The sequence below is a fragment of the Phyllostomus hastatus genome, unplaced genomic scaffold (genome assembly GCF_019186645.2).
Source record: "Phyllostomus hastatus isolate PE091 unplaced genomic scaffold, TTU_PhHast_1.1 phas_scaffold_46, whole genome shotgun sequence".
NCBI lineage: Eukaryota > Metazoa > Chordata > Mammalia > Chiroptera > Phyllostomidae > Phyllostomus > Phyllostomus hastatus.
Window position 1 is genome coordinate 33,400,337 of NW_025334032.1, and position 23,042 is coordinate 33,423,378.

Below are 23,042 nucleotides of genomic sequence, written 5' to 3' on the forward strand. Positions count from 1 at the left end.
AAGTGAGAGGTGCTGCTTTAGGCGTGGTGTGTCACCAGTAACTAACTGTCTTCCTGGCGTCTGGGGCCTGAGGGGGATTATATCACCCTGGACGAGTTCCACCCCTGCGCGGTGGGCTCTCACTGGCTGACCTTCTCGGGCAGGACGATTATAATGAGCTATTTTAGCGTGTTCTGCTTCAGATTTCTCTAGGACTGCTTGAAAGTTTCTGGGGGGGTTTTGTCGCTGTCCTGTTTTCCTGTTGCTTTTCCCCCCACTTGCATTACCTGCACCACCAGTTCACTGATACTCGTGCTTACAGAAGAGTAAGGCCAGGGTAGAGAAGGGCTGCCCCCCCACACCCGCCACGCAGCAACTGCAGCTGGAACAGGGCTGAAAGATGTCCTAAGATTTCAGTTAACGAGAGCAGGGTCTTGTTGCTAAGAGTTGACAGAGACAAAATACTGTGAGTTTGGCAAGCAGTACAATTTATCGGTGTTTTCATGAAGAACTGTTTTGTGTCTACTGTAATCTATTTTAGTTTAATCCAAATGTTTAATGAAGTACTTAAGAATTTCAAGCAGGAGATGTACATAGCCTCTGGAGAAATCGCGCGCAGTGGCGGTCTCGGCCACCTAGTTATAGGTAATACCTATTTATATCTCCTCCAGGCAAATCCAGAAGGACGTGGCCTGGCTATTGTCTGAGTTGTATCCCACCTGCCATTGGGCAGAGCAGCCTCACAAGAACTAGTGCTGACTCAGAGAAGTGGGTGTAGGTTGATGAATAAAAAGAAGACCCCTAAGGAAAGGGCTAGAAATGTATAACTAACAGGAAATAGATACATCTTTTATCAGAATGTCAGAGTGCCAAGTGCCTTGGGATTTCAACTTGTTTTGCCCAGGAACAGTGGTGACCCAGGATGCTTCCCTTTGTCATTAGCTCAACAGAAGCTCACCTGCCTGCTCCCACACTTTGTTTTCAGTGAACACCCAACTGATCGGTTTCATCGTAAGCAGGATTATAGCATCATGCAGTGGGAAGATCATAGGATGCCTCTGACTAAGTATTTCTATGCATTTTAACACTAAACAAGATGGTATATCTCAAAAGAATCCTTTCCTGGACAGTAGTAGTCCCAGAAAGAAACAGAAAAGGAAACAATAAAGATGATTTTATTTTAGTGCTCTGGCACACAAAGGAGATTCAGGACCAGGGTGTCATTACTGCCCTCCTATTATCTTAACAGATTTTGAAATGCCATCTTATTTACTTAGAATGACATGGTAAAAAACGATTGATTCTATTCTACACAAAAAACAGACCCCTTATTTTATGTACAGGCTGTGAGGAAAACAGTAGTAGCTTTTCTACTTGCAAAGCTTAAACAGCCAAGATTAACCTCAAAGAACAGATGACTATTTAAAAGCAGGCTGACAGCTCTGGGAGGGCAGAGGCTGGGGGTGGAGGGATCAAAAATTAGTAGAAGAACTCAGGGACATGGGCAACAGTGTGGTGGTTGTGGGGGCAGAGAGAGGGGTATAAACTATAAGAAATAGGTAAATAGGAGCAATGAGACAACCCTTTTCACTTAGGAAATATTGTCAAAGAAAACACCAGATTTTCATACTTCATATTTTTTTTTGTTGATAGAAAATTGTGTTTTCTTTTTTCTGCTATTGTAATACTTAGAAGACTCCTCTGCTAGGTAATTGAGGGATTATCACTTAAAAGATTTATTAAATTTCAAGTGTCTGTTGTCCTTGTACAGACAAGTAAAAAAGGGATGAAAAAGGCTGAAAGGATTTACACAGGTAGTTTTTCATGATGTACGCAAGAACAGGAATGAAAATGCAAAGAGAGGAAATGGGCATGTCATTCCGTTACACACGGAAAGCGTGTCCCACATTTGATATGGTTTGAGTGAAACCGCACGAAGAGGTCGGACAGCATCGTGTGGGTGGTGCGCGGTAGTCACAGCAGTGTTCCCCGGAGCCGCTGACGGGCCCTGGGCGCGCCCTGTAACCATGTATTTTAAAGTGAAAGAAAGGACCGGGAGCACTTTCGTGGATTTGGCCTTGAACTAAGACAAATTGTGATTTGGGTAACAGCCAACAACACCTAATCTTAGTTTTATTCATTCACCATTTTCTTGGTGTCATAAATGATTTTTAAGCGCTTTACAGTTTTTAGAATGGTCACAATCACATCTGCATGGGATTGGCTTAAGCACTTTGTTTATTTATTTACTATTTGTGAGTGAAACTTATTCCAAAGAAGGTAGACGCCAGTATACATTTTGTCAGTGAATAAGAGACAAATAACAACTAATCTGAACCCGATGTTATTGTCTTCAAAAGAGTTATTTGCTGGCTTACACACATTACTGAACAGTATTTTGTTCTCTGCTTATGTTACTACTTGTTTTTTCTTGAAAGCTCCTTTAACTAAAATAATCTTCATTAGGGTTTATCGAATAGATGGGTTGGTTATATCTTGCTTTTGCTTCACAGATAATCGTTTTAACATTAGCTTGGTATGTAAGAGACTTGAGTAAGAAATTTTTAAAAAATTATTCACTGGCAGGAGAAGTTAAGCCAGATATAGTCAACTGTTATTGATTAACGATAGTCCTAAATGAGTGGACATTATGCTCACATGAGTCACATGACTAAAAGTTGTTAAATTTATTTGAATCTTAGGTAACAATGATAATAAACATTTATTGACTGCTTTTGGGTTTTCAGTCCAATACTAAGTATTTTATGTATATTATCGAATCCACTTTTCACATTTTGTTTTTCCCATTACACAGTTGAACAGTTTGGGGCTTACAGTAATTTTGTTCAAGGTCATACTTGTGGCAGATCGAGGATTTTTGATTGAAATCAATTTTTATAAACTACTCTACTACCTTGTTTTCTTGGTAAAATAAATTTCACCGTTTTTATTCCACAGATTAGGAAACTTAGACCCAAATGATTGCACTGATCAAGATTAACAGCTAGTTTCTTGAACTGAATGCGTAGCATCAGCACTAGAAACCAAGAGTCCTGACCTCTAAGTTCAGCGTGCTTTTCATTACAACGGCTGCCCTCTCAGACAACAACCTGCTGGCCCCACGGCCGTTACTATTTTCAGAATATTAAGGGCATAAAGGACTCCTTAATGATTGCTCACTACCAGCACAATTAATATATTGAAAAAGCAGAGCATAATTACTGCTTTTACCTTCCAAGAATTTAGGAATAAACTAAAGGGAATAAAGTTTCTTCTGTCTTCTGAAATGTACTATATTTAGATAAATTTCCATTTCCTTTTCTGATACTGTTGTGTAAGAGGTATCAGAACCACTGTAATGAAAAAACATACTAATTTATTTTCAAGTGTGTTACTTGAAATTAAGTGTATTATTCATATATATTTATGTTATGCTATGCAAACTTGAAGTCATCTAATTTTTCTCTTGTATAAAAATGGCTTTTAAGTAAGCCATGGTAATGAACTTTCTAATATAGTAATATTTATTAATCATTCTTTTGCTTGATTTTAGTTTGTATGCTCTATGAAGTATTCAATGGACTGGATAAGGGAAGAACATTTGTATTAACGGTTTGTCAAACCATTTGTCTCCATGGAAAAAATAGATACATGTTCAATATCAGAGGACATACAGATTTTCTTCTTGTCTTGTTGCTTAATCTGAAAATGCACTGTGGTTATAAATGCAAGTTAAATATGTGTATCTTTAGGATTCAATGACCACTTCACTAATATCTTCCTTATGAGAATTAGCAGATATCAGAGAGAGAAAGATATAAATGAACATCATGCTAAAGCTGTAAAGGAATTCATTACTTATTACTTCTATAAAGGAATTTGAAAGTACATGTATCAGTTAAATTCAAATTTTTTAAAAAGAGCTTAAAATGTGGACCTTAGGTCAATCTTAATTAGATTAAGGCATTACAGTAGCTGGCCCCTAATTGAAAGATAGCTTCCTAAGGTTAATACACAAGACCTCTGGAATGCATATTTATCCTTTATTCTTGTGTTTGCTCACACCGGCCTCTAGTAGGTGCCGGAAATCGCTCTGGTGCACTACGATAGACAAAATGTGTTCTCACAGTTTAAATGTGTAAACTCATGAGAATATAGTTTTCTTTTTTTCAGTTTTTTGTTTGTTTTCTGTTTTTGTAATGCTGGATCCCATTGCCGAAATCAGTGCCTAGGACATAATAATTGCCCAGTAAAAATTTATTAGATGAATTCTACTGTATTAAGCCCTGAAATCTTTTGTGTATCTGGTCTTAAAGTGATTTTGATAACTAAAGAATATGGACAAAAGCCAAATTTTAGTACAGGTTCCTGCGTATCATCTTTACAAATTATCAGTTTAACACACTAAATTTACCGGTTAAAATGAATTTCTGAATGGCATTTAAGCATGCTCGTCTAGTGGTTAGAACATATAAACAGTTTCTTTGGAATAGAGACTTTAAAATGATTTATCCTGGGGTGTTTCTTAATTACTGTTGAGAAAACCAGGCACTGTGCTAGTCACTTCACATTATTTGACTTTTAGAACAGCATTTTGAGGATGTCTTCCTGTCCCTATTAAAGAGGAGATCACTGAGGTTCGGAAATTTGTTCATGAGGTCACAGCAGGTGGTGGAAGCAGGACTGTCTGCAAGCCTTGACTCTGACCCGCCTCGTGTGTACAAGAAATAAGCACAAGTGTTAGAGATTTGTAGTAGGGCAATGATAAGTCTTTAAGGACCAAGCGTGAATCTTTTTTAGCCTAGCTGCATTTTTAAATTAGTTGGAGATATGTGGGTTCTCTGTCTTTGTGACTGGAAGCAGAAAAGAGATTTAATGATGCATTTTCTTCACACATTTGAGAAAGAATTGAAGGGTTCTGGTAGCATAATGGTAGAATCTGCTTCGTTTTGGCAGGATTGACCTGACAGTTGGAGCACAGGGTGGAGGCAGGGAGAACAGAGGAGGCTGCTGCCCTCACGCAGGGAAGACGTGACTGCTGGGCCTGGGCTACATGTGTTCTAGCCCTCGGGGTTCTCTGCCAGCGCTTCCTGCAGCTGGGCACAAGGGGTTGAATGTGGAATGGATTTTGAAAATAGAGTTAACCATGTTTTCTCAACGACTGGCTGTATGGAAAGGGACAGAGGGAAGTGGGAAGATAAAAGAATGATTTCAAGGTTTTGGCCTAAAAAACTGGAAAAATTAAGTTGCTCTTTCTGGGATCGAAAGGCGGGGGGTTGGATGGGGAGGGCAGTGCATATCAAAAATTTGTTTTGACCGTTTTAGTTTTACAGTCCCAGGTAGAGTCTAATTATGAAGAAGACTGTTAGATTACCAGGTGGGGCCGGATGTGTGCAGGCTGGATGCAAGTCTGAGGACCCAGGCTGGAGGCAGAAATGCAGGAATCCGCAGTACGGAAATGATCATTACAGTCATGAGATCGGATGCGAACGCCTGGGAAGGAGGAATATGGAGAAGGCGCTTAAGTCTCTGCAGCTCTGAGTTACTCCGGAGCTCCGAGTTAGGGTAATGAAAGGGATCAGCCATGGGGCCTGATGAAGAGGAGCCAGGAAAGTAGGAGAACCCAGAGTGACCCCGTCCAAGTCAAGGGAAGGAAATACTGCAAAGACAGGAGAGAGCGATCACCTGCAGCAGATTCATCAGATCAAGCCCCGTAAGACGGAGATCTGACCACAGAACTTCAGATATGGAAGTCTGCTGACAGCTCTGACCAGAGAAGAGTCTACTACTTAAAAACGTTTTGAAACCACTTACCTAGAAAGTTCTTGCTTCTCTAAATCTGTGATTCTAATATAGGCAAACTACCTTCTAGTCTATATAAATCTCATTATAATACCCAGTCTTGTTATGTCCTCATATTTCAGTCAGTTGTACAAATACTGACTTTAATTACTTTCATGATCATCATTTAATTAAGTGATTGCCAGATAAAGCTTTTATAAAGTGTTTCACTTGATTCCCTTCTTTTCTTTTGATGTTATTAATGTATGGTGCAAAAGGTTTGAACCTTGGAGGTCATTAGACTCAAGTTTCAGCCCTAATTGCACCAAGTACTGGTTGTACAATCTTAAGCAAATTGATCCTTTTAAATCCAGTTTCCTCATTTGGAAGATGACACGATAATAACGATTTTGTATGGTGTTAAGAAGAACAGTGGGGTAGCATATGTGAAACATCCAGTCAAATGTCCAGTATATAACAAGGTAGGAGATTGAATAAGAGCTCAGGATCCAAAGTCAGAGACTTAATTTCAAATCCCAGTGTGTTCATGTACTAAATATGAAAACATGGGCAAGCTCCTTCACCTCCCCTAAACCTCAGGTACTTTATCTATAAAATGGCTATAATAAAAAATGCCCATCTTTTAGGATTATTAGAATTAAATGAGATATTGCATGTAAAACTTTTAAGTGTCTTATACAAAATGAGTGATCGATAAGTTTATTATTAGTACTTGGTTCTATTTGCTTATTATCCTTGCTGTTACAATTATTAAAATAAAACCTTTATTTCCTAGTTTGGAGGGTCTTCGTTTTCAACCAAACTTGATGTCAAGCATAGCTTATAGTATTGATATTTGTTTTGCTACATTGTCATTCTTGACTAATGTTAAGAGCCTTAACTGATTAGCTCTATGATTTTCAAAGCTGTACTTTCTCTATATAGGGACATTTAAATAAATAGAATCAGAAGAAAACATATAAGATTCCCCAGAACATATAACGTAAGTGGACCAGAAATAGTTTTTATCCAGTTTGCTTGAAGCTGTGCTTAAAGGATACATCTAAATACATCTTTGGATGAGGCAGCTGCACTATGAAATTAGAAATTTGAGATGGAAACAAAGACAGTTTAGTGTATAAAGAACAGCTTTTATATGAAAATATCAAGATAGCATTAATGATAAAACAAGACTTTATATACTTGAAAGAGATCGTAGGAATCATGTACTTTTGTTCCCAATTTTGTAAGTGAGGGGATACTGAATATCAGAGACATTTGGTGATGTATTTAGGGTTCAGGCCAAGAACGACTAATTTTCTCTTAGTTAAAAACTGTCTCTACTAAAGTATGCAAACTTCCATCCATATGCATTGCCAAAAATAAAAATAGGAAAATTTAGAGAAGACCAAATTTCTCACTGACAGTTATCCTTCATATGTGATGTAAAATTGAGGATATTGATCTTATATCATAGTTATTTTTTCTACAGAATTTTTTTATGCACAGAAAACATGGGAAAGGACTTTTATTAGAAGCAATTGCAAAGCAACTAATTTTCATGGGAGATTAACAGCTGAAATACTGTGGAAGTTGGATTTTTAGAAGCAAAATATCCTAGATGAAGATTTCTGTCAGATTTCCTATAATATGGCACCAGCTAACACAGGTCTTATAAGACATGAAACACTGTACGATTCTCAATGAGCTAAACCAGTTTTAGTAATTATCTTTTTAAAATTAATGAAAATGCTCTAATGAAATGAATGCATTTATAAAGCTATCTCCTTATCTTAAAAATTCATTTGATTGGTCATGTTTTTACTTATTTTAATGGATGAAAACTTAGTATACTTACTTGCTCCAATCTGTACCTTATGCAATCATTTTGCAATAACTCTGGAAAAATCATTATTTGTGTTTGTGGTTAACTTTTTAACAAGATGTAAGTATTGTGATATTCAGTTGCTTCCTACAGTTTAAAGCGGTATCAACCACCAGCATTCTCATGTTATTTCTAGTTAACTATTTTATTCAAAAGAACTATACATGGGGTTTAATAGATTTTTCCATTATCTTCATGACAGAAAACTGCAAAATATTCAAAACAAAAACAAAAAAAATCCTCTCCACAGCCTGTAATGCTTGCTTCTTCGTCTTGTGTTTGTAGAGCTACATCCACGGGAGCAGCCAGGCTCAGTTCGTGGCCGAGTCGCACATCATCCTGGTGCTGAGTATCCTTTCACACGCCGACAGCACAAAGCCAGTGGCTGCCAAGTGATTTTCCCCTCGTAATAAATACCAGGCCTTGTAAAATACAGGACATTTTTAAAGTTGCTATGTGAAATTTTCTAATTCCCATGCTAATCATTTCCTATTATAATTTTTGTTTTTATTCTGAATCATGAACAGACTAAATTTTTTTACTGACTTCTGAATTTCAAATTAATAGCTTTTGCATTGATTATCTCTGGGTAGAGTTTAATTGTGAAGTTTGTGTGGTTTTCTCTGTAGGATCTTAATGAGGAGAAGATAGTGTCCTATGATACAAAAATCAAGACGGAAAACACTATTTTAGTGCTGGTTCCCTTAAATACTTTGATCAGTCAGAAGAGTGTAGGGTAGCTGGAAATCTCTTTTTGGAACATACCAACTGTTTTGAATGAGTTAGTACACTACAATTTACGGATTGGAGGTAGACAGGCCAAGAGGAAGATAGCAGGTTAGGAAGGAGGTAAGGTTCAAGTGTCTAATTAAAAACAAACTCTGAATATTCTTAGAATGAAGTTACTTTTTGTACGAAAAACTGTTTTGGAAGAACACTAATGTTTGTGTGATTGTGTGAAGTTTTGACCTTGGACATGAAGCTTCAGAAGAGAGATTATGAGACTCCATTTTAATTGCAGTGTCTCTGAAACCCAGTGAGCAACACTGAGTTTTCCCCTCCCAGTCCTCAACATTTTTGTTCCTTCCACACTCGACCACACAAACTCATTGCATATATGGAACTATACGTATCTGTGGTCCATTTCTTGCTTGCCTTAAATGATCCATATCCTTATGGCTTCAAAATTAAGAAGCTATTACGATGAATATTAGTTCTTGTTTTACTTTGGCTCGTAGATTGGATTTGGAAACACCTCAAATGTTGCGTAAACATTCTCAAATGTTGTGATTATCATCAGTAAGTGCAAGGTTTCTGTGCTCCAACTTAAATATGGTAAGAGATTAATATTTTCTGCATATCAGAGGGGCTTTAGGTGAGAAAATGAAATATTTGGAGATATCTTTATAAGAACATCTCCATTAAAAAATATGGCAAGGTCATATTTATTCTTACTTTATCTTTTAATTACATAAAGGTATTTATGAAGCAAAATACATTTGTGTCAAAGTACCATAGTAAGAAACAAAGTATTTATTGCAGGTAACTCTTTAGCTCTTATTTGTTCATATTTTTTTCCATTTTCTATCCTGTTTCAATCTATGACATAGCATTTTAGCAGCATGTGTTACTCAAAGCAGCTAGTCCACTGAACACATCAGGGGAACCTAGTGAAAGGAACGAAAGCAGGAATTCTCCAGGGTTTCATTTCATGGCTCACTGACATGAAGCTGAGATTTAGGATGCAAAGAAATTTCATAAACAGTATGAAATCTTCCATATAGGGCTTTGACAGTAATACATAAAATAATTAAAGTCCCTATTCTCTTTATATTACCAGTAATTATTTTTGCTTTATTTCCTGTTGTTTTATTTTATAGATATTTATGGAAAAGAAAATCTTTTAAAATGGTAGATTTACTAAATTTATGGATAAAAGTTAAAAAGAAGCCATTATATAATAATGTCTAATTTTCTTTGGCAGAATCTATTTTTTTAACTCACTGTATTTTTTTGGAATTTATGTATATATTTTTCCTTATGCAAAAAAAAAATGGAAATTCCAGATGGTTACTTTTTGTTTATCTATGGGAGACCATTTCTGCCTTGTTTTTTTCCTCCAAATTTAGCAAGCCAGATGATTAGATGCAATTGCTGTGTACAAAGTTTTGTTGGGAAAAACCTAAGGAAGCACAGATGGAGCTGTTTGATGTCATAGGTTATAGCTTTATATTTACTAAGAACGTGATTTTTCTCCCTATTAGTAGTGTTTTGTTTTCTCAGTATCTTATTTGGGGAGAGGGAACAATCCTAAGTAGTCTACGAGAGAAAACTATTGTATTTTGCTGTGTATAATGCACACTTTTTGCCCAAATTTTTGTGGGAAAGATGACGATGCACATTATACATGGGTAGTGCCTGAAACACCTTGTATTTGTTCTTGTGTTTTGAATTTCTTGTACCATAATATGTTCAAAAATAAATGCAAAAATTCCTTTAGAACACAAAAAAACAAATATCTAAGTACAAATAAATAAAAATTGAATTAAAAAATTAAAGCAAAAGGTTTTTTCCTGAAAGTTTAGGACAAAAATATGGGTATGCATTGTAAACAGCAAATATTGTATATTATTATGAAAGTGTTTTGGTATATACACCATTTTGGTATATGTATATATATTATGGAAGTGGTATAAGGTATACTATGAAAGTGTTTTATTCTGCATTTGTTTTCAATCTATGATAGAGAAAAATGTTTCTTTTAATGTGTTATATCCAAGGAAGACGACAGAAAATTAATGATAGATGCAAATTGAAGATAACTTTAGATTTAGATCCTTTTAAGTCTTCTATAATGCGGCTAATACATTTTTCAACATCTGTTCTCATTTATCTTTAAATTGACAATTGTGATTCTCTTCCTAGGAGCAACAGTGAACTTAACATCATGTGCAATTGAGAATGAATTATAACATAATACAAATGGGTTTGTTATTAGTTCAGTAGAATGCCCAATGCCTCAGGGTATTATTGTATATAATTTACACAAATAACAGCTTCTATCGTATGTGGGATCACGTCAGTATTTTTACTTTTTAAGCAGTAAGATGATGGCAGGATCAGCAGGGAAACTGGGGAGTCTGCACAGTAGTTGAAATATGTATTGCTATGATGTTAATACAAATGTGCAAAATTATACACAAACTAGACCAGGGGATTTGTGGGGGCGGGGTAGGCATTAACAACCTTAGAACAACAGAACAAGTCTCAGAAAAATTACAGTTTATTCACCATATAGTCACATCTCTTACACTCTTCGCGGGGGGAAGAGCGCATCAAGCAGAGGAACAGCAAGTGCAAGGTTGCAAGGCCCAGGGGCTGTCGTGTTGGAAGAGGGCAAGGGCAAGAATAAGAGCAAGCAGGGTCTACAAGGATAGGCAGTGGATCCAGATGCAAATCATGTATGGCCTTGAGGCCATTTCGAGGTCTTTCGTTTTTACTGTAAATGACATGGAAAGCTAGTGTTATGAGTAGAAAATGACATAACTTCAGTGATATTAGAAGACAGTGTTCTTAATACTTAGAGGTATGACTTAATTTCATCAGTGAGAAACAATAACCAAAATTCATAAATGAAAAGACTTAACAATTTTGCCACATTGAAATGAAAAGATAACAAATGGCCTCATTACCATGGCAGTGTGAGTCATTCCTTTTCTTTCTCTCCCCTTGATTTACAACCAGCTAGACATCCATAACCAAACAGAAGCACCTCTGTGCAGTACAGTGGGAACCCCAGGAGGTACAGGCACCTGTGTGTCAGAAAGTAGGTGGATAGGACCTCAGCTTGCATCCCAGACATGGGGAAGAAGCTAGACATGCAAGTCCACAAAGCTAAAAGAAATGCTGCATTCATCAAGACCTTCCCCAAGACACGTTACAGTGAAACTGTCAAAAAATCAAGAATAAAAAAAAATCATCAAGACAGCCAGGGAAAATAAAGTAACCTTCAAAGAAACTCCCATTTGGCAATCATTGGATTTCTCAGTAGAAACTCTATAGTCTACGAGAGAGCAGAATGGCGTATCATATTATTGCAGGATAAAAATTGTCATCCAAAACTATTTTATCCAGCAAAGTTATGCTTTAGATGTGGAGAAATAAAGTCTCTCCCAGACAAAAGCCAAAGGAGTTAACCACCACTAGACCTGCCTTACAAGAAATGCAAGAGTCCTTCAAGCTAAAATGAAAAGATGCTAATTAGTGACAAGCATGCACACAAAATGAAAGTACACAAAATTCAGATATATTTGATGACTAAAATTAGAAAACTGTACATATTTGTGTATTAACCACTTGTATAAAGGTTAAGAGCATTAAAATAATAAAAGCTGCAAATCGTTAAGGAATTCACAAATAGGAAAGATGTTCTGATGTCAAAAATATGAAAGGGGAGGAGTAAAAAGATGGAATTTTTATAGAAGAATGAAGATAAGATGGTCTTTTTCTGCTGACAGCATCTCCATCTGAGATGATGTATGTAAACCTCACAAAAATCACAAGCAAAAACATAGATAAGAAACATAATAAAAAAGAATACTGAACAAATCACCATGGGAAACCACAAATTTATAAAAGCAAATAGAAACAAAGGGAAAAGAAACACTGGAGATAATACAACAATCACTAGGAGAAGATAATATGGCAGAAGACAGTCCTTACATACCAATTATCACACTAAGTGTAAATGGATTAATTTAATAATCAGTAGGCATGGAGTAGCCAGATGGATAAAAACATAGGATCCAACTACATGCTGCCTGCAAGAGACTCCTTTCTCCCTCAAAAGATAAACATAGGCTCAAAATTAAAAGATGGAAGAGAATATTCCAAGCAAGTAGAAACCAAAAGAAAGCTAGGGTACTATACTTAGATCAGACAAGGTGGCCTTCAAGCCAAAAATGGTAACGAGACAAAGAAGGCAGCTATATAGTGAGAAAGGTTTCAATGCAGCAAGAAGATAAAAACAGTCATAATATATGCACACCCAGCATTGGTGTATTGAACGTCTTAAGCAAATACTAACTGATGATGTACTGGGAGAAACAGGCAGTGCTCTAATAGTGAGGGACTTCACTACCCCGCCATCAGCAATGGATAGGTCCTCCAGACAGAAAATCAATAAGAAATGTTGGTATTGAACCATCCTTTAGAAAAATTTTGCAAATTAAAGATGATTGAAATTAGGTCAACTATCCTTTCTTTTTTAACCTCACCCAAGGATGTACTCACTGATTTTTAGAGACAGTGGAAGGGAGGGAGAGAGCAGGAGAGAAACATCGGTTGGTTACCTCTTGTACACTCAGCAACCAGGACCAAACCCTCAGCCTAGGTATGTGCCCCAACCAGAAATTGAACACACAGCCTTTCAGTTTAAGGGATGATGCTCTAACCAACTGAGCCACACTGTTCAAGGCCTGAGAGTTAGTTCTTAAAAATACATAAATAAAATTGACTAACCTTCAGCTAGATTAACAAAAAAGAAAACTCAACTGACATTACAGAAATAACATAGGATCATAAGACACTTTTACAATTATATGACAACAAATTATATAACCTAGAAGAAATTGATACATTGCTAGAAACACACACCTATCGAGACTGAATCAGGAAGAAATAGAAAATGTGAACAGACTGATAATGAGCAAAGATCTTGAATCTGTAATCAAAAAGTTACCAACACAGGAAATCCCAGCATCAGAAAGCTTCACTAGAAAATTCTACTCAACTTTTAAATAAGAATTAATACCAGTCCTCTAATTCTTCCAAAATTCCAAGGAGTAATGAATACTTCCAAACTCATTCTATGAGGCCAGCATTACCCTGCTACCAAAATCATATAGGGACACTACCAGAAATTCTTAAGAAAATATTAGTGAACCAAATTCAAGAACACATAAAAAGAAGTACACACAATGACTAAGCAAGATTGATCCCCAAGATGCAAGCATTTTTCAACCCACAAAAGTCAGTAAATGTAATAAATAACATTAATAAAGTGAAAGAAATAAAGTCACATTACATTAGCAGGTGCAGAAAAAGGTTTGACAAAAATGTAACATCCTTTCATGATGAAAACCCTCAGAAGACTGGCTACAGTCAAAACATATACTTTAACATAGTAAAGGCCATATATGAGAAATGCACACAGCTAACAATATAGAAAACTTGGAGAAAAATTGAAATATTTTCCTCTAATATCAGGAACAAAGACAAGGATGTCCATTCTCACCACTCGTATTCAATATAATACTGGAAGTCCTAGCTAAAGCAATTAGGCAAGACAAAGAAATAAGAAGACATCCAAATCGGAAAGGAAGAAAATTTGTTACAGTTTGCAGTCGATACCTTATATGTAGAAACTCTCAAAGACTCGACCAGCAAACTTGGAACCAGTAAGGATTTCAACAATGCTGCAGGATACATAATCAGTTGCATTTCTATACACTACTGATAAAATAGCTGAGAACAAGAAAAGATAATTGCCCCATTCACAATAGCATCAAAAAACAAAAAGCTTAGGGATAAATTTAACCAAGAAAGTGAAAGATCCGTACAATGAAAACTGTACAAGTTTGCTGAAAGAAATTGAAGGCAACACAAACAAATGGAAAGACATCCCTTATTCATGGATTGGAGGAAATAATAGTGTTAAAATGCTGTACTTCCAAAAGCCATCTACAGATTTGGTGTGAATACCATCAAAATACACCAAATACATTCTTTATAGACAGAAAAAAATTCCAAAATTCCATACAGAGCCACAGAAGGTCCCAAGTATTGCCAAAGCAATCCTAAGGAAAGAATACAAAATCAGGTATCTCGTTTCCAGGTTTCAAATTATACTACAAAGCATAAAAACAGTACAAAGAGAATAGACTATTTACCTCAGTGTGTATTTTAATTTAGCTATTCTGGAACAGAATATGTTATGTTCAGATCCAGAAAAGTTAATAGATTTCACGTGCATTTCCGCTATTTCCTTGACAATTACTATAGATGCCGCCATCACCATGGGGATGGTTCTTCTAAACGAAGCAGCAACATCCAAAGGAGATGTTGGAAAAAGACGGAGTAAGTCTCTGTGTTGGTGTTTTTGTAATTTTGTTTTAGACTTAAGATTCATTTAAATCAAAAAGAAAATATAAAAGTTCTTTGTAAATGTAAACTTCTAAAGAAATGTTCTGATTTGAAGAAGGTCACCGTGTTTATTACCTTCTTCTATTTCTTAGATCTGTGCAAGTAAATAAAAGTATATTTCTTCCAAAATGGAACTGGGTGATTTTCTGAGGAACTGCCCATAAAGGAGAGCTGCTCTGCACCCTTGTCAGGGGTGCTGGGGCGCACCTCTCCTGAAGCTCCAGTCTCTGTAGAAACATCCACCCTACTGGGTGAGAAGGAGAATTCTGCGGGGAGTCTTAGAGATTTTGTTGTCAAAAGCTATGTCCTCTATGCCACAAAAATCAGGTGTGCATCTGAAGACTGACTCAGGAGAAGTTCCATATGTTTGTACACTGAAATACAGTCATACCTCAGTAGTCGGCTTCAGAACTCCTCAATCCCTGTCCTCGTGGCATTTTGATGAGGAAAAGAAAGTTCAGCACTGCGCGCTTGCTCGGGACTCGCGGCACTTGCTAGACTTGCATGAGTCCCATGCTGCCCTGCAAGGAAAGTGCCTCGGGGCTCGGTACCTGTCGGTGTCACCAACAAGCCATGAGCTCCTGGGTAATTTGTTCCAAGGAGTGACAAGCAAGCCACGATTGATGCAGCATGTTGTGTGTCAAAATGTGACGAGTGTCGGATTTGCCCAGTTCTGAAACTGACGAGTGCCAAGGCGTGACTGAGACTGCACTTTCCAATGACCTTCAGACTCCCTCATGTCCGAGGTTTAAAAGGAAGCGCTTCCTGATGCTCCCTTTTCCAGGGTCTCTGCCTTTCCCGGCCATAGTCCAAGACCGGCAACTCACCGCACCGCCTTCTTAAAAACGGCGTAATGTTGAGCAGGTTCATTGTTTTACCCCTTGGTGAAACAACTCCTCTTGTGGTTGCAGGAAAAGTACTTTTTTTGGTAAGATAACCAATTTTGGCAGGAAAAAGGGCAAACACATGGGGAAAATATTCCAGGAGAAGGTAGGGTGGGGAAGTACAGAAGGTCTTAAATGTCACTGGTAAGTGAGAGGGATTTGGAAAACAATACATTGTATTTTGGATTATCTGATTTGTCCTGCCTGTCTATGTCGTGAACTGTTAAATGCAAGTATACTGTAATTTACTTGATGCATTTCTAAAGCATGGACATTTATTTGGGTTGCGCGTATCTAGATACTAACAGTAGTATTTTCTGTCTCTTTCTAGTAATTTGCCTCGTGGGATTGGGCCTGGTGGTGTTCTTCTTCAGTTTTCTACTGTCGATATTTCGTTCCAAGTACCACGGCTATCCTTACAGGTAATACTATACTAACATGACCATCTTCACTTTTAACTGATAGGATGAGCAGAGTGGTTAATTTGTATTTAAGGATTGAGGTAAGGTAACTAACTCATTTGCCCAGAGATTTTAAACTCAGTTAAGCACGTCTAGAGAGTACCTACGGTGTGTTCCGCATAGATTATAAGAGGAGATGATGTAGGACACGGTGTCCGTTCCCAGGCAGAGTGCAGTTTTATTCCAGAGGACAGAGAGACAGTGTGGTGATCAGCCTGCACTGCACCTCCCGGATGAGGATGCCCCTGGGATTGCCCGTCTCACGCTGAGGTTTAGCCTTGAAGCAGGAGCGCTGTGAAGGCACCCCTGTCTTTCCCCTGCCGTGTCTAAGTAAAGAATACACGCTAACTCTTGTAATGGTAATAATGTGCATGTGGAAATTGACTCTTAAGGACCATTTTTCCATATTGTTGTATTTCATTATGGTGTTTGGAAAGTGATCTGGACTCTGAGTGAGAAAATGTGATTTGGACCGTGGCACTTTAAAACTGTAACCTCAGGCAAGTCTTTTAATCTTTTGAGCCTCAGTTTTCCTCATCTTCCACATGGCCATTTTTATCTCATGAGTACAAGTCACATACAGCAAATTAGCTTTACAAATGCAAAATAACGTACAATTGTGAGATCTCGAATTCCAGTCTTATGCATTTGGTACTTACCTGCTACAGGTATAATTCCTCAGATAAAAATCCCAGCTGCAGACTTGTACACATGGAAGTAGCTATTTGACAGAAGCAGTATATTTTTTAAACAGTAACATTCGTATACATGCATATGCCCTTCACTCCAGATAAAATAGAATTCTATTTGGTTACGTCTGTTTTTTTAGTTTAGGGAAGAAAGCCACACTAGAACTATTGACTGGAACATACTCAATTCTGCCTCGGAAAACTGTAGCCAAATTCCTTTTCCCACGAAAATCAATGTAAACTTCAACATCCAAGATAATACAACAAAATACAAGTTTTCTGAATGTGTACTAACATTTTAAATAACTATTTGATAATTTCAGAAATAAAGCCAAAGTAATTTTTATAGAAAATTCAGGGTCCAGTGTTTTGCTTGATTTTTGCACTGCACATTTCAACCTCTCAGACCTCAGAACACATGGTCTGAGCAGGCACGTACGTCCAGGTGAGCTCTGAAGGGCCGTGTCCCCCGTGCAAATACACCTTCCTTACTCGGGCAGAAAGTCGCCACAGAGCAGCCCACAGAAAGCAGGGAGGCTCCAAGAGTTCTTGTCTTCATCTGTCTCTCCACCTTAGCCCACACCTGCTGGCTGCACTGTTCTTTCTCCCCCAGACGTGGCATCCCCATTTCTGACCATGCCTGCTTGTTAATCATCACGTCATCAAAGCTCTCTGTGTCCCCTCTGTGTAGTCTGTGTACAGAAGGGGCCTTGGCAGTTGGTAGACTTGACATCGGCTACTCTGTGCCACTATAGGTAACAAAAAGGTTTTGATTGCTAAAGAGCTCTCCCTATTCCTAAGAAAGCCCTGAATTTCTTTTGGCCTTTCTTTTTTAGATCCTTTTCTTTTTTGACCTGAAGTCTTCTCTGGCTTTGGTAGCCTATTACAAAGAAGAGAGCCTCTTTAGGCTTTTGGCTAAAGAGCTCTGGCTATCAGCCTTGCACCCCTTAGACCAGTTTTGAACATGGAGTGCAAGTTGACCAGTCCCGAGGACAGTGAACTATTGAGTTCCACTAACTACGGAGCAATGAGACAGGAGTGAAAATTAGCTAGCAGCTTATCCGTGCTGTATAAAGCAGCCAAGTTTTTCCTTCCCTCTGCACTTTTTTTGGATACCAAAATAAAGTCCAAGCAGCCGCCCCTGGACCGCATGAATGATTTCCATGTGACAGAGTGCCGTAACGTCACCGCCACCACCACAGGAAGTTAAAATTGCTCACAGGAGAGTTCTGTCCAGCCGAGCATGTCAGTAGAGAACTTACCCAACTCCCAGTCGGATAGTATTCATTCATTCGAGAGCACTGTGCCCATCCTGGTGTGTAGCACAGCAAGAACAGAAAGAGTAATTCTAGATAAGTAAAAATAAAAGTAACCTGGCTGGCGTAGCTCAGTGGATTGAGCGCGGGCTGCGAACCAAAGCATTGCAGGTTTGATTCCCAGTCAGGGCACATGCCCGGGTTGCAGGCCATGGCCCCAGTAGGGGGCATGTGAGAGGCAACCACACACTGATGTTTCTCTTCCTCTCTTTCTCCCTCCCATCCCTCTCTAAAAATAAATAAATAAAATATTTAAAAATAAATAAATAAAAGTAAAACACAGACCACTGTTTGGTAGCTTTTCAGATATTTTACAGAAAGAGAAAAGGAAATGATTTTTCACGTAATACGGGTCTCCAGTGACCTCTCGGTAAGCAAACACAGAGGTCTCTCTCCGTTCTGCAACCCACATAACCTTTTCCACGTTAGAGTTCACCAGCTGCTCTGAAATGGACACCGTGGACCTGGCAACACAACACTCTCCTGCCTCTTTCCTTTTAGATTATTCTCAGTCCAGTATACTCGTCAGGTTCTGACCCTGTACCTTGTGCAAACCCACCTCATCTCCGCTTCCACACTTGTTTCTCCTCTTCTCCCCGCTTTCCCTGAGACGCCGTTATCCCCACAACTCAGAAACCCTGGAGTCACCTTGGCCTCCACCACTCTCTGCCCCTAGTGCTGCCACGGTAACTGCTGTGCACAGTGTCGTTCAGACGCTGCCCGGCCTCCTAACTCAGCTCCCTGACGGGTAGCCAGCACCCTCCTTGAGCCATCCCTTATCCTAGAGTGACACACAATCATTTCCCCCCCGCACAGACGGTGTTGTTTCTTCATCACAGTCTGCTAAGGCCAACGATAAAGCAGAGGGAAAGTTAATACATGTCCCTTGCAGAAGATACAGATAAGTGAGATGAAGAAAATCAAATTTTCGTAATCCCAACACCCAGAGTATCGGTGTCAGCAGTCAGGCCCGTGTATATTTGGAAACTAGGAAAGGATTATACCATACATGTTGTATAAGCTGGTTTTTCTTTCACATGACATGAGCGTATTTCAGGGTCAACTATTCTGAGATATGATTTTACTAGCTGTGTAGTAATACTTTGTATAAGTCCCCTTACTTTTTGTCTAACTTTGGTTCCGTCTGCCTCTTCTGTCTCTTCTCACGGCGCACCTTCAGGGCGCCCCCGGCTTCCCACGGGGTCAGCCACAGCCGCGTGGGCTGACCCGCCTGCTGCCCATGCTTGAGTGCCACGTAAACCGAGAACGGTTCTGACCATTTTAAATTGCTGGAAAAAAGTATTTTGTGACACGTTAAAATTATATAAAATTCAGTGTCCATGAGCTAAGTTTTATTGGTGCCCAGCCAGATTCGCTTGTGTATTGTCTGTTGGCTACTTTCACGCAAAAACCAGGTAAGTGAAGTAGTTTTGACAGACATGTAGCTCAGAGTTTAAAACGGTTAGTCCCTGGCCTCTCACGGACGGTGCGGCTGGCTGCTGGTTAGCCACAGGGACCGCCCAATGCGTCCCATACCTTGGTGCCTCCCTTCACTCAGCCCCTTCGGCTGAGGCTGCTGTCTGCGTTTTACTTTTTCTCAGTGTCCAACTTGTGCTTTGTCTGCTTGCGTCTGAACCCCTGTGACGCTTTGACCTGCCATCATGTCACGTATGTCACTATGTTACTGTGAATCGTGTCCACGCCTTTCTCCCCTCTGGCACAGAGGCATTATGGGCCATGAGTTTCATTCATTCCATTTTCTGCAACACCCTTCTGTGCACAGTGCTCTGGTACAGGTCGATGCCCAGTAAGGCTCTGTTGGATACTGATCGAAATGAACTGTTTTAGATCTGAATTTGAGAAAAGAACTATCGCTTAAATTATGTTCTCTAGAAGAACTTACTTTGAATTTAAAATAATAACCTTGCTAATGAACTTCCAGAATAGCACTCCTCAGCAAATCAAGGGTGACACTTTTATCTAAATCCTGAATGTTTGCTCTTGTGGGGTGGAATTAGGAGAGAGCCGGACTTAAAAAAAGCAGCGTTTGGAGACCCCGTTCCATTCCTTCTTTGTATACACAGTGCCCCTCTGCCTTCCAGATGTACTGGGAGCAATTAGGAAGCTCTGCAAACTAGAAGGGGATCATTGCAGCCCTTTTAGGCCAGAAGGGGGAGTTTCTGAGCACCTTTGGCTGGCTTTGGACTGCTGTTTGATCTCCCCGTGTTCAATTCACTGCCCCTGCCAAGTAGCTTCCATCTTGCATTGCTGCCCAAGTCCAACTTGACCGTGCCCCTACTCACTTCAGAATACGCCAGTCATCAGTCAGTGTTGCGCATCGCTCTCTGTCCTGAACTGTAATGAGATCGTGACAGCGGGTGGGGAGGAGTCCAGACCGAAGCTGATAATGAGGTCTTGACAGGGTGGGCAGGAGTCCAGACCGAAGGTGGCAGCGGCACCCAAGGTAGCGTCTCTCTGATGAAACAGACTGCACTGCTAAAGAGCGCTTTCCAGATAAGAGGAATGTAGTCAGTTTTCAGTGTTCTTGACAGTTTTTAAGTATGAAAGCAAAGCATTGTGTTGTGTTTTATGATTTGTGTTATGTTGTTAAGAAAGACAGTACCTGAACACTGTTAGCAGCGTAAATCTATGAGACCTGTTAGATTATACATCAAAACTACTAGACAAGTAAATGTGCAAAGATGAAAAAATGTGTGTCAGACCCTGATAGAAACAAGAGACTGTTCTCCTGAGTGATGGAGTCAGGATAAAACGTTCGTAATGGAGTGCCCGTTGGACATTTAATATTGCTGTAATGGAGACGGACGTCAAGCAGGAGCTACTGAATCATTGCCTAGAGAATAGTGTTTCACACTCTGCTAAACAACATCTTAACGAACAAAGCATTTTAGACATTTTTGTGAGTCAAGTCTTCCCAATGTCTTGAACAAACACTTGTTGAGAAGTTTTCATACCTCTGTTTATGAGAAAAGATTATTTTAAATGGAAGAGTAAGAAGTGCTCTGTTGGATTTATCATTTTATTATAGGATGATTAATAAAAGGGTGAGTTCAAGACTAAGTACATATTTGGTTTTTTCATAATAAAATGTAAACAAAAGATTTTGTAACCGCTTTATAAAAAATAATTAAGTATTTCAGTTTGGAAAGACCCCTAGCATGAACATGGCAGCTAAGCAGTTCAGGCTATTTCAATAAGAAATTACAAAGATCCTTTTACTTTCTAAATGTAGCAACATCTAAAACTCATAGAACCTTTTTAACCTTTCCAGCACCCAAAAAAGTTAGGAAGTATAAAATCATGAAGGGTCATATTACTATTTTTGCTTTTATCTTGGTAATATTTTTAGCAATGATAAAAGGTGATCTTTATTGCTCCATTGCTTTGAAATGATCAGACCAGGCTTTAAAAAAAAAATCACAAATTCTCCGTTTCTTTAAGTTATAGTTTTTCCTATTTTAGTTACAGTTTAAAATATTTTATGATCAAGTTTTCTTTTTTCATGATCCCTTATTCTTCAGTTAGCTTTATCTTCTGGGCCAGCTTATTACTGAAAAGACAGAAAAAAGTTCCTTTACACGTCCCGGATCTAGCTGCTGTGCTGCCAGTGTTGCTGGGGATTTGGGGATTGAACAGCAACTGGAGCTTGATGCTCTTGGTGAAGTTCACTCACTGCTGGTCTTGGCGTGGAGATGGCTGCGCCCACAGTCAGGGCCTGCCTTGAAGCAGCGTCTTGTTGCTTCTGCATCTCAGCGCGTGACTTCTGTCTTTTAATGATTCCTCCTCAGACACAGGTACACGGTTGTTTCAGTTTGCATTGCATACTTTGTTGCATTGCATATTTTGAATATATAACAAATATGTATCACATTTTATAATAACGTTATTTTAGAGTACATATTTACCATTAGCACACAGTACCACCAAGATGGTAAACAGTAGCCCTGGGAAGAGCTTGGGAGATCTCCTGAACCAAGCATTCTCTCACTACTGCGGAAGCCGAGGTTCGGAAAGACCAAGCAGTTCATGCCTGGGATGTTCTCACTTAAACACCCCAATACTACATTCACTAACTACGTAGCGTTCCAACTCTGTTAACCATTACTTTCATTTTTGTTTTAATATTTAGTTGAAAGTTGGTTTGTCTCTTGATTGTCCTACAAAGTTACGTTGTCAAGACTTAAATTGCCGTGTGTTGGTGGAAAGGTACAGATACAGAACAAAACCTCTCTGTTCTGTATTAAAGCTTTGCTTGGGGAAGTTCAAAAAGAAAAATAGTTCTTTTACTTTTATTTCTGTATGTACAAGTATCTGTGTGTGTTGTTTCATCAGAATCTGGTGAAACTTTTATTATGACTTTTATACATACTTTGTGGTTTTTCAATATAATGAAATTATTAATTTAATACAAACGATCAAGTGGTTATATTAAATAACTGAATTATAAATTGAATGAGAAAAATATTTTCTTTAGGACATAGCAGTTACCCGCTTTACGGTGTTTATTGTAATGCCCTCCCGTGGTTTCTGCCCCGCTGACAGCACAAGTGCCGGTCTAGCCCTCGGTCCGGCCGGCCAGGAGAGCCGCGCACGAGGGTGCCTTACCCAGACTCCGCCGCCACAGGTTCAGGTTCTTAGCAGCATCTTTGCCCACCCTGGCCTGTACTCAACCCAAGCCTAACCCCATCACAGGAACCAGCTCAGAAAAATTACCTGGACATGAATATTAGAATGAGATGAATTTAATTATGACATTTTTTTGTTATATTGGTACTAATTTAGAATGGAAAAAACCAGCATATTGTGTTTTTCTCACTTGCACC

At 38.7% G+C, this 23,042-nt stretch overlaps 1 protein-coding gene across 1 annotated transcript in view; it reads left to right on the forward strand.

The window, feature by feature from the left end:
• The window catches only part of TUSC3 (tumor suppressor candidate 3), a 114,316-nt gene that overhangs the window by 83,079 nt on the left and 8,195 nt on the right, over nucleotides 1-23,042 (forward strand). Inside the window, exons 7-9 of the mRNA XM_045821385.1 lie at nucleotides 7,931-7,994; nucleotides 14,708-14,782; nucleotides 16,064-16,154. Coding sequence (XP_045677341.1) covers nucleotides 7,931-7,994; nucleotides 14,708-14,782; nucleotides 16,064-16,154 — 230 coding nt within the window. The remainder of the gene's footprint in view (nucleotides 1-7,930; nucleotides 7,995-14,707; nucleotides 14,783-16,063; nucleotides 16,155-23,042) is intronic.